Source organism: Lepidochelys kempii, chromosome 13 (genome assembly GCF_965140265.1).
Source record: "Lepidochelys kempii isolate rLepKem1 chromosome 13, rLepKem1.hap2, whole genome shotgun sequence".
Lineage (NCBI taxonomy): Eukaryota > Metazoa > Chordata > Testudines > Cheloniidae > Lepidochelys > Lepidochelys kempii.
The window spans coordinates 11446324-11459162 of record NC_133268.1 but is presented as its reverse complement, the minus strand read 5'-3'; the positions used below and the strand labels follow the sequence as shown (position 1 = coordinate 11459162).

Below are 12839 nucleotides of genomic sequence, written 5' to 3'. Positions count from 1 at the left end.
AATTCCATTATTAAGGCTCCTACAGCAACATTAACTTTGCCATGTTGCACGCATGCACTAGGGTATTTTATATTCCTGTTTTCCTTGTTAGTCGATAGCTGTTCGTGGTTTATTTTTAACCACGTAATTACCACTTTATAACCCCAAGTACTGAACTTGTATTTTAAGCAGGTGAAGAAAACAAATTGTATATGCTATTTATGACAGGAGTCAATTACCACAGACATTTCATAAAACAGTCATGAGATTTATTGAGATAAATACAATAGAAAGTTACATAGCTTCTATATTCTGGCAAATCAGTGGCACTTCCAGAGTGTCTCCACTTATTTGGGCTCTAAACAACACTGTTTATAGATGACAGCTGCCACTAGGGCAGAATCCTGTTAGTTGCCAAGAGTGTATCATATATAGTGGATACAGTGAGTCTGAATTCTAAGCAACATGACTAACATGCTTTGGATTACAAGTGCCTGATAATTTTCTACAGCATCCAAGCAATATTGCACCACTAATGTTATTCTCATATCCCTTAGCCAAAAGTGTTTTAGAGTGATATTCTTGCTGCTTTTGCAAAAGTGGATTGACTACCTCACTTTGCTCCATTTGGCTTTCAAAATACAGTTTTTGCATAATTTAAACAGCCCAGAGAATTGCAGGTGAATACACAGCTTTAATCTTCATTGCAACCATCTGTCTAGTGTGAGTGGTAAAGTGCAGTCTTTAGTCATGCTGAAGTCATATTTCCAGTATAAAATGAAAACAAAATGCACACCTTGGAAAAAGTGAGCCAGTTTAATAGAACTGCATGTTGTCTGAAGTTAAAGGAAGATCTGTTGTCCCCTCTAGTGCATGCAACTATCGAGTTTTAAAGAGCTTTTAAAAATTGAACTAAAAAAAACACACACAACCCAGAAATCACATAATTTAAAATGGACGTGAATTTCTGGAGTTAGAAAGGTGCCAAAAAAAGATTTAACATAAATTTTTGTTATGGCATTTAGTGACCTTAGTTTATGGTTTACAAGTGAGTCTAAGAATACCATCACGAAAAACTATCCCAACTTTCCATAAACACACAGAAGTTTGTATTTTCCAGTAAGTTATTGCAGGACAAGGTAACTTTTTAAGATGATTACGGAAACAGAAAGCTGGGTTGTATTAATGTTCAAAGTAACCAGTTTATATACAGTACGTTTAAAACATATCTATGTACACTTAAAAACTTTATGATCAGTGCTGAGAAATTTAACGACCTGTTAATAGTCAACAAAAATAAAACCTGGTTAGAACAATCTTAGAAAATTTGAACTGTTTAAAAAATATTAGTATAATGTTAGCATTAGAAAAAGATATTAAAACTACAAAAAAACTAACTTGCATTTTTTTTGCTGAGAAACTGCAGTCATAAAAAATTGGTTTGCATTGAAGAGGCATTTGTTTTAAATTATATAAAAAAATTAAGGGTGGAAATTGTGGAATTTACAGATTTTAAACTGTTTTCTGAAATAGCAACAATATATTTCCGCCTATAGTTTCTAAAAGCATCTTATGGTCTTGCAAGCAAACGATTTATTACAAATACTATACATTATAATGCAAAACTAGTTTGGTAAATATTTATACAAAATTAAACACTCAAAAACATACACATATCAGGCTGGGAAAGCTACTTGCTATGAGGATGACAATCCAGTTTTAAGAGAGGAGTATTTTTAACTTCCAGACAATATAAGTAATTCATGTTATAACAATGAAATAAAGTGGAAGGAACTATTCTTTTACTGGTCTGTTTACACATTAAGAAAATGCTGGACACAGTAATTTACTTGTCATTAAATGAGATCCATTTCCCCATAATGCAGTATATATACTGCAAGGCTGCTGTTCTGAGTCAAAGCCCATTGTCTTCAATAGGTTTTGGATCAGGTCCTATGTTAGTTCAAGTCTTTGTACACGGGAAGGCAGAGCTGAAATAAGCAGGGCCCAACAAAGAGAGTCAGTTCTTTAGCTTAAGTGACTATTTTGCAAAACTGCCAGGTTTAGTGAAGAGGATTTCATCCTACTTTTTTCTACCGAAGTTCCTGTTTAGATATGAGAAGAATCCAATATACTGTAATGTAATCTTGGTTTTTCACATTTCATTTTTTGTTTACATCCAATCCAAAGAATCATGACAACAGCTACAAGACTACAAACCGAATCTGTAAAGTAAAATAGGTCAACTTTTGTACTCTGGAAATCTGCACTATATGGAAACATACAGAGACTACAACATAAGAATTTTTCTGTCATTACAGTACAGACAGATTCCCAGGGATCTGAATGCTGAACCAGATACAGTGTTTTTCAAGTCACAGGTGTGTGTGCGTGTACATATGTGATGCACTCCCATACACATGCATCCCTACTTACACACTTTGCAGAGCATTTATACATGAAGTCTCTGCAATAAGAAGTAACCTCTAATCTGTGACCTTTGAGTGCCTTGAATGAAATGAACTTTGCTAGGGCAGAATTAGCAATTTCCAGTTTGGGAAGTTAACAGTCCATGTATATTACACACCCATCAGTACTAGCAGTGAGAAAAGGAGACCAAGGATTAACAGCAGGAAGTGAGAAAAAGTGTTAAATAATAATAATACAGTTTACAAAAGACAAAGTAATAAAAACTGCCCCAATATACAGAGAAAGTCAAGCCCTGATTTTAAAAAACATCACATGTACGTTAAAAGTAGAAGTAAGCCATGCTTTAGTTCCAACAAACCACCTGTGTTGTATAACGTAAAATGGCTTAGATGAGTCTCACTGGTGTGGGATTCAAATTTTTTGAATTCTTTTGCCAAGTTTCAGGAGCTATTCACATATATACATTTTTTCAGGTAAATAATAAAATGCAGTACTATAAACAAAAAATATAAAAACCACAATAAAATGGGGTAAAGCATCTACACACAAGCTTACTAACTTCAGGTTTTTAAACTTACAAGCTTAGAGGGGTTTCTAGCAAACTGCTTTATGACTGGATTTTTTTAAAATACAGTATTTAAAAATATATTACTGTAACGGAGGATACTGAAATGCTGTATGTGTGCAACTTCGTAAGAGGATATTTACAACACTGGACCTTTTGTAGAGATGAGTTACAATCCATGTTTACAAGGAAAAGAACAAACGTTTGAATGTAGTCATCCCATCTGATGCACAGCTGTAGATACAAAAGTGGTCACTGAATGAAGATAATGGTATTTTCAACAAGCCCTTTTCTCTCAGACCAGGGAGGCAATAAATTGCTTGGTTCCATGTTCCTCCAAGAACATGAAGTGTGTCACCATTGTGATGTTCAGGGTTTGTAGCAGATGAACAGTTTAGTTTTGTTTTTCAAGGGAAGTCATGTCCATATGGTTCAGTTTTGGTTTTACAGTGGCAAAAAAAGACACATCTTGGTCTCTGTCCGACTGTAAAGCTAGAACAGTCTCTTCCACAGCTTCTAGATGAGGGCTGCCAACACTTTTAAAATAAGCTAGAACAAGAAGGGGGAAAAAAGGCGAGGGGGGGAAAAACAGTTTTATTCAGAGTTGTGCTGTACTGTACACTTCAGGCACATCACAAAATTATTCTTACCCTTTGCCAGAAGAGAGGGAATGAAGCTTTGCTTTTTTTTTTCTTTTAAATTTAAAGTTGCAGATCATACAATGGACATGGTGGGATTAGTGTTAGGGTCTTCCCTCATCCAGAGAAGTATGTCTAACTTTGAGGCTAGCTTCCCTGGGGAAGCTAAAGCAAGTCCACGGAAGTTGAGAAAGAAGGCTGTGTTTTTTTCTTAATTTCTTTCGCTAAGGACTTGGCAAAGGGAGAGCTCTATGTTGAATACTCAATATTTCTATAAGTGGTTCTTTGCTTTTGCTGGCCCCCAAGTGGAAACGTACCAGCAAGAAAGGAAAATTGGCAGGCTGCCATGTTCTTTTTTTTTTTTTTAGTACTATCAAAATACTCCCATTGACATAACTGATTCTGGTGAGGAATGGAGAAGGGTGACTCCCTTTATAAAAAGCATATATCAGAGGTGGCCTGGATGTTTTGAAAAACAAATACAGGAATATGCATATGGAGTGGATGAGTGACCATATTTGCAAACAAGGCCGTTATACTATTCATTCTCTAGAATTGAGAAATAGTTGATGAATATAGCAAACGGAGTTTGTGCAGAACCTTTTAAACATCCGATTACAATTCCTTTCATTTATTTTGATCCTCTGAATTTCTCAAAAGCATCTCCTCTTTGGACCTATAATTTACTGATGTCTCTTCTTAGCCTTCAGTCAGTGCTTCTCAAACTGTGGGTCACAACCACATTTTAATGGTGCCGCCAGGGCTCGCTTAGACTTGCAGGGGCTCAGGGCCAAAGCCCAAACCCCACTGCCCAGGGCCGAAGCCCAAGGGATATAGCCCTGGACGGTTGGGCTCAGGTTACAGGGCCCCTGGCTGGGGCTGAAGCCTTTGGGCTTCGGCTTTAACCCCTTTCCCACCTGGGGTGGTGGGGCTCAGGGCTTTGGCTCTGTCCTGCCCCCTGGGGCAGTGGGACTCACATGGGCTCAGGCTTCGGTCCCCTGTCCTGCAGTCATATAGTAATTTTTTGTTGTCAAAAGGGAGTCGCGGTGCAATGAAGTTTGAGAACTCCTGCCTTAAATAATTTATATAACACGCTATGCGACTTTCCCACTATAAATAAGCATTCAACTGCCTTCCACTGAATAGAATATCACATCTGTTGTATTATGTCAAAATCACAAAAGGGTGACAAGCCACAGAGGATATACAGTAGCCTTTTAATGCTAGCAGAAAAAAAAAAACTTTTTGAAAGGAAAAAGAAGCCTGCGTTCTTTTTACAAACTAACTGATATCAAGCACTGCACAGGCTGAATTTAAATGTAGGATCCCAAAATTATAGTGTACTAGTTTCTGCCTTTGTTATATCATTATATCGTAAATCTGAACATTCTTTTTATCAGCTGAGCAAGCCAATTTGTGAAAAGCTGCGGTGTTACAGAAATGATGGAATTAATGAGAAATTAGTTCTTACATCAAAGGAATTAGTTTAGCATACCTTTCTCCAACAGCGTTTGCCTTAGAGCCTTGGCTAACAGAACCCTTACGTTTGGCACAGGATCAGAAGCAAGACTTAAAAGACTGGGAAGTAAGTGTTCGACAAAATGGTCAACAGGCATACACTCTTCTTCTACTACAGCCTGTGGAGGTAATAGCAGAACAGAAGATAAAGCAAGGCGAATAATCAGTGTATCTTTAACAAAAACAATCATCTCTGATTCCTTTCCAACTTGCCTCAAGTTTAGCTTGTATTTAAAAAATGTTAGTTATCTGGCTGTCTATTTCAGATGTATTCTTAACTCTCAAATGTATATTGTTCCACACACGCAGCCTAAATTTACATTTACAAGGGGAGGTTACTTGAATATATTTTTTCTTTTAATGGCCCTTCCTTCCCCTGGAAGTTTTTGGAAGGACACCACAAGAAAAGTATCTGATTGATTCACTCAAGGATAAGTATCATTTGGTCCTTCTACCCTGTGTAGATATGAATTTAGGATGTCAGGATTCATTTAAAGTTGGCCCAAGGAAGGCAGTGGACTTACTTACAATTTTTATTCTGGGAATCATTAACACCTTGGCTTTGCCTCTCCTCTTCCCACTGCCTTACAACTAACTACTAGTATGAATAAATTTCCCTGGCTAAAAGAAAATGATGTATGGCCTTTTCATGGACTAGTATTGACCACCAAACTGAAGAGTAGGGCAGTCAATGGCCACTCCCCCTCCTCCTCCTCCTCCTCTCTGTAGCAAACAAGTTTAGTCACTTTAGAGACATACCCGTTCTCCACCAACTCTGGGCACCCGGCAACCACCACTAATTCAAAGAGCACACGTGAACTGTATAGTCCCTGTCTAAGCACGATCCTGCCAGTAGTCTAGGTGGATTTCACAAAACACAGCTTGTTTTCAGTCTCATCTATATTTTGCTTTGTTGCCAAGACTGCTGACAAGGGAGGGTGCTACTTCTGAGGTTTGCTTTTGTGATTTGGACATGTCAGTTCACACAAGCCACTGAACCACCCTGAGAAGATAATGACTTTCACTCATTACTGATTTGGAATAGTTCTTAAATACTCTGGAGGTGAATGGCTCTATATTCCTTTACCAATTCTGAAAGCCATTCCTGCCAGCATTATGAATCCTCTCAATTTGTAGATACACCCATACATGTAAAAAGGCAATCTAACCTGACAAATGAAGGCAAAAGCTTGTCTTCCAATCCACTTGGAACAATGACGGAACCTTGCTACAAGCTCATTAATGAAATTTAATCCCAACGCACTTGCATTATTTGCGTAGAACTTCTGTAGTATTGCCACAACCTGTGAAAAGATCAGAGGGCAGATTTAGACTGTGAATTTAGACTAGCATTTAAGTGGCATCACTTTACTTGAAGACTACTACTTAAGAATGCCAAAACCTCTGCAGAACTATAGGGATCATTAAACTATAGTGTTGTTTGTTTTGACAAAAGCTTTACTTAGCACAGCCCTGAAACGCAAAGGTTGAGAGAAGAGGCCATTTTTAAGCTTCTTTACTGACCCAACTGTCTACTTTGCTATGGTCTCACTCAAACACTGGTTTTAAAAGAAATGTTACACTACCACTTTGTGGTGTTCTCAGCGATATCCTTGCTAATAATAAATACTAAATAATAATAACACCACCACCGCCTTTCCGTGGAGGACCAAAGCAGCAAAGAGCAGATCCTGTGATGTCTGTGGTGCCAGCATGTAGACAAGTTGTCTACTTACTAAATACTGTTAAACAAAACTATATTCTAGCATAAAACCAACTTACAGGAAAGAACAGTGAACAGTAAGATCATTTGTCTACTTTTTCATGAATCAGATTACTAGCATGTCCTTCTCTACAGAAGGCATATATATTTAACAGAAAAGGTCTGACACAAAATGGGCTCAAATAAGTCATTAGAAATAAATTCAAGAGAATGGTGCTGCTATCTCCTAAATAGTTACGATTACATATGAGAATGTTAGTTTTGAGGAAGACAAAGAAAACAGCAGTTACTCATAAGTGGTTCATTCACAAAGAAAATTACCATTAACACCATGACACAAAGGAAGAAAAGAAGGAAATTCAGAGTTCAGCTTTCTCCTCAAAGCAGGCACATCTTCCAAGTGCAGTTTAATACTTCACCACCACACGATGTGCAACATTACATGCTATCAGGGCTACAGCACATCACATTATAGTAAGTAGTCAGGATTTCATTTTGTATTCCCGTCGTTCTGTACATACGAGTTAGGCGGACTTAAAAAAAGAACTAGGTTTTCCTTAATCTCTTTTATACATATATATTCTTATCAGTAAGTTTAAAAATAAAAGTCCATACAGACCTGGGTACATACATTAAAATTCCCCCTTTATCTTGAAATATGTCTTTTTTTTTTTTAAAGTTCTGTTGGTTAACCATGTATTTAGCAGGCTTAAAGATTTGTAAAATTAGTATTTACTCAATATACCCAATGCCCAGCCCATTCTGTAAACTTTTATTGAGCCACAATTTAAAAAACACAAACAAACAGAGTTCTAATGTAACAGACTGTGAGCGAGAATTTTTTAAGCTATGTTGCTCGGGAGCCTCTGATTTTGCCTTTGCAAAAATGCACCTGAAAAAGTTTGCATGAAATCCCAACCTCATTGAAGTCAATTGGAGTTTTGTTACTGACTTCAGGTGGGGCCAGAACTTCATCTTTTGTCATAAGAACGGCCATACTTGGTCAGACCAAAGGTCCATCTAGCCCAGTATCCTGTCTTCAGACAGTGGCCAGTGCCAGGTGCCCCAGAGGGAATGAACAGAAAAGGTAAACATCAAGTGATCCATTCCCTGTCACTCATTCCCACCTTCTGGCAAACAGAGGCGAGGGACACCATCCCTGCCCATCCTGGCTAATAGCCATTGATGGACCTATCCTCCATGAATTTATCTAGTTATTTTTTGAACCCTATTATAGTTCTGGCCCTCACAACATCCTCTGGCAAAAAGTTCCACAGGTTGACCGTGCGTTGTGTGAAGAAATACTTCCTTTAGTTTCTTTTAAACCTGCTGCATATTAATTTCATTTGGTGACCCCTAATTCTTGTGTTATGAGAAGGAGTAAATAACACTTCCTTATTTACTTTCTCCACACCACTTTTGTCTCTGCAAAAGTGCATGTATAATTGTATTGTGCCAAGAAAAAAATTGAGCATACATGGAAGATGTTGAAATTAAAGCTGGTCCAATTTATTTTTGAAACAAGATTTTTTTTAAATGAAAAAACTACTTTTTTCAAAATTTGTAAATTTTAAAAAATATTTCAATTTTTTTTTCAAAAACAGATTTTTTTTGAAATTTTTCATTTATCGTTTTGGGGATTTTTTTTCTTCTTTTCAACGTCTCTTTTTCCTCCTTGCAGTCATTTCTTGACAACTGAAATTAAAAAACAAAAAAACCCAAAACCATTTGGAGCACAGAAACTACTTCACAATACTTCATGAAAAACTGTCTCTTCATTTTTTGACCAGATCTAGTTGAAACATATTTGTGTTCCTAATATCTGTTGTTACCATATAATTTCAATAAACTTTTCAAGTCAATGTGTTGCTATTAAATACATTTTTCATAAATCTTTTTTGCAAGAAAAAGTAAAATCCTTTACCAGTTTGAAGGAGATCCACCTGACTTCTGATACTTTATCAGAGCAGAGAGTTAACGCAATGTGCCTTAAGTAGTCATATACATCATTGGGGTTGTAGAGTTCTAATATCAGGATCAGCTGTCTGAAACACAAGGGATCATTGAGTCAAAACATTCCTCTCTTTTTCTTTATGGCCTTCCTGCTGAAGATGGAGGAAAATCATTTTGGTTTCATGAACAAAGTTGTTGAAAATCTGGGAGAACAATCATTTTTTATTATGCAAAGCTTGGGGATTCTGTTTAGTCTCCCAACCAGACTAAAATTTATACATGAACTACTACATTTCAATAAAGTTAAATGTATAAAAATGCAGCTTCAGTGATGAGATTTCACATAAATTGCAGGTGTATAAGGGAATTATCAGAAACTGCAAAGTAAGTTACTTAGGGATTCTCAAATTCCTTATCTTACTTTCCCCCTCATCCCTTCTTCACTAATACTTTAAAATTTATTATTCTTAGATGAAAATGTTGAGGAATTTTGAAATTTTTATGCTATGATGGGAAATTTCTTCTTAACTGCAGAACATAATCACACATACTCTTAGGAAGTTAAGATGAGAAATATTTGAATTACTGCAGTGAATACATAAAGATCGCCTACTTAAGTTGCATCATCTGTAGGAAACTGAACATAACATATCACAGCCATAACAACAACAAGCAGCTGGTGATATTCTGCCAATTACAGCAAAAAAAATCATACCGACGTTACAAAGTTCTCCCACTAGATGTCAGGGAACTTACACAACATTCACTGCAGTTTTCTTCACTGGGTTTATAATACAAGGATAACATTACACCAGCAGTCCAGTATGGGGGTTAAAACCTCAACAGACCAAATAAAGCATACTGAATTAAGATTACTGTGAAGGAAAGTATTTTAATTGTATGCATTAAAATGCTTTATGAAAAGAGTTTAAGTAGCTTGAAACATCAATCCAGGAATGTGTATGTCAACTGGCTAGCCATTTAGATCCTAAATCATACTGAAACAAGCCACCATTACTAGAACCATTACCAGTCCCTAGTTCATCCCCATTCTACTCCCACTCGGGTGAAAACACCAAAATGAGTCAACTAATTGTACGATGGAAAAACCAATGCCATACACATTTTGTTGATTTATACATAAGCACCACAACTGAATAGGATCAGACATACAACTGAATGAGCATTAATATAATCTGCCAGAGTTTTATAGATTTTAAGACTGTAAGGGAACCTTTGACAATCTAGTCTGACTTCCTATACACAATAGGCCATTAAGTTTCACTCAGTTACTTCTGTATCAAGCCCAAAAACCTGCATTTGACTCCGCCTGCTGCTCTATATAGGTCTATTGCAAAAGGGACCATTCTTGGCTGGCCCTACCATAGAAAACATGATTAATAAATAATATCTTCCAGAAGGGCATCTAGCCTTGACTCAAAGGCATCAAAAGAGAAAGAATCCACCATTTGCCTTGGTTGCTTGCTGCAATAGTTAATCACCCTCACTGTTAAAAATGTGCGTCTTATTTCTAATTTGAATTTGTTTAGCTTCAGCATCTAGGCACCTGTTCTTGCTATGTCCTTCTCACTTGATCAAACGGTCCTTTATTACCTGGCATTTTCTCTTTGTGAAGATACTTTTACTCTGGGGACAAGTCACCTCTCAATCTTCTTTTTAATAATTTAAACAGATTGAACCCTAAGTCTCTCACTGTAAATGCATTTTCGTTAGCCCTTGAGTCACTTTTGTGGCTCTTTTCTGCACCCACTCTAATTTTCAGCATTCTTTTTAAATTGTGGACACTAGACTTTAAGCAATACTCTAAAATGTCTACCAATGCTATATACAGGTGTAAAATTACCTCCCTACTCATATTTAACTATATGGAAGTAGTGAGTAACCCTACTATTTGCCAACAATGAGAAATGCTGTCAGAGCATGGTTCAGCGAGATAGGGACCTATGTGAAATAAGTTGGTGGTACAGATCCTAATGGACAGAGTCCACATCACAAGTCCATCACTATAACTGGCACCTTAGCAGAGGTGAATGATAATGGATATTGCTCTATCCTCTTGTCTAACAGATGATCCCTAAAGGTTGGGCTAAGGCTCACTGGTGGGACAATATGGCGTAACCTAAAATTGTTGCTACTGTACAAGATTTTCTGGCCTTAATGTAGTTCAAATTTTAACCTAAAAATAGTCTCCATGTCCCCTTAAATGGAAAGCTACTGCCATTTGCTCACATTCAGGGTGTGTTACAATTCTGAACATTACCATGAAAGGTAATGGAACCACACATTAACAAGTTTTACTTACTCTGCCAGCTCGTAACGAAACCTCCAATTCCTGCTGTTATCAGTCACGACAAATTCTTGAAGCTGGTAAAGGTATTCGCGCCTTTTGTCTGCATGAAGCAACTACAGGAAATGTTGTTCACAAACAACTGATTAGTAAATACAACTGATGAATCCAGCAGTTTGAAACTACAGTTTGAAGCTTTATAAAACACTTTTCACTTCTTTCAGGGTTATTCTTCTATTCTTTAACACTCCTGTCACTCCTGTTTATCTGTATTTTCCTGATAGAAAGAACTCTTAAAATCAGATTACAGTTCACAGGGAATCTGCTTTTTCCTCCAGAAAACTAAAGCCCAGATTCTGAAAGTAATGCACACCCAGTTGGGGTAGCTACGTATGCCAAGGGCTACTTCGGCACTTCTTGCAATGGACCCTGAGGATGGACTTGATGACCTGATACCCTTTTTTCATTCCTCAATTAATCGTAGGCCACTTAGATTGCTCTGAACACCAATTCCACTATAACAGTTTACAAAAGCAAGCAAACAAAGTCAGAGGGGAAAGTGGAAGATCTTTAATTAAAAATAAATTAAATTAAAAACTTAACTTCTCTGCAAAGAATCCCAAACCCAAAAAACAATTACGTTATACATTTGAATCCACAAAAAAGCTTTTGAGGCAATTGCTGCATGAAAAAAATGGAGGTTTGCACGTGCCTAATAAAATTAAAGCAGAAATTTAAACTGCTATATAATCTCCTACCTTAAGGAAGTCATAGAGATGTTTAAGAACTCCAATGCGCACTTCATCCAGATCTTTTAAGAATCCATTGAAGATCGGCACCAGATCAGCTGCTGTTAGTTGATCCCCTAGAATAACAGCCAGCTCGTGTATGGAAAAAGCTAGCGTCCGACGGACCTTCCACTGTCCATAGTTAAGAAAAAACAATCTAGATTAAACACTATATTCTTGAGCAACTCTTAAATAGAAGTACACTTATATTTTGAAGGGTACGAGCAGAAAAAGCATAATTCGTTTCACGAAAACCAGGTGCTGCGTAGCACGTGTGTCATTTATAAAGTCTCCTTTCTTAAATAAAAAAAATAAAGTGCATCCAACACAACATTCCAGATTTATCATAAAATTTTATTCACGGTCAATTTTAGATATTACTTCTTGTAAACTACAGCATAGTTTGCTTATATTTCTAATTTGTATAATTTGCTTAGAATTCTGAATGCTTATTTGAAAATGCAGTTTTACCTGTACATCTGCTGCCAAGGTCTCATACGTATCTTTCAAACAATGCCAGTTCTGCCGGCCCAGAGTTAAGGCCACCCCTGGGAGACTATATGCACAGTGTTTTGCTATTTCAGTGTCAACAGTCTGGGCTCGAGCGGGGTCAGTCATTGACAAGTACTGGTCTAATAAAGGTTGAGGTATGATATCCTACAGATAAAGATAGTAAATTATTAACATTAATAAATTTAAAAAAGAGGACGATATTATCGGTACGGAAAGACAGCTGCTCTAGTACAGCATTCTCTCTTGCCTCTAACCAGGTGGCAGGTGCACAAGGGGCACGTGCCAGGACAGAACAACAAATGACTGAACACTCCACGCCCTACATCAGGCTAGCGCAACAAACTACAGCACAAGTCACTACCGTGGGTGGCTTGTCATCCGGTTTAGACAAAGCAGTAGGCAACAGTCTATGTATCAAATCAGG

The 12839-nt window shown here is 37.1% G+C and overlaps 1 protein-coding gene across 7 annotated transcripts in view; it reads right to left on the bottom strand.

The window, feature by feature from the left end:
* Positions 1–226: 226 nt before the first annotated feature.
* Positions 227–12839, bottom strand: part of LOC140896991 (putative serine/threonine-protein phosphatase 4 regulatory subunit 1-like) — a 41513-nt gene continuing 28900 nt past the window's right edge. For 6 of the 7 annotated variants that reach the window (XM_073309235.1, XM_073309234.1, XM_073309236.1 and 3 more), the window contains 7 exons: positions 12374–12559; positions 11873–12034; positions 11130–11230; positions 8778–8898; positions 6300–6434; positions 5108–5249; positions 227–3523 (listed from right to left, as the gene is read on the bottom strand). In XM_073309235.1, coding sequence (XP_073165336.1) covers positions 3369–3523; positions 5108–5249; positions 6300–6434; positions 8778–8898; positions 11130–11230; positions 11873–12034; positions 12374–12559 — 1002 coding nt within the window. In that variant the 3' untranslated portion in view covers positions 227–3368. Of the gene's footprint in view, positions 3524–5107; positions 5250–6299; positions 6435–8777; positions 8959–11129; positions 11231–11872; positions 12035–12373; positions 12560–12839 lie in introns of those variants that run through there. The other variant, XM_073309239.1, reaches the window with a different exon arrangement.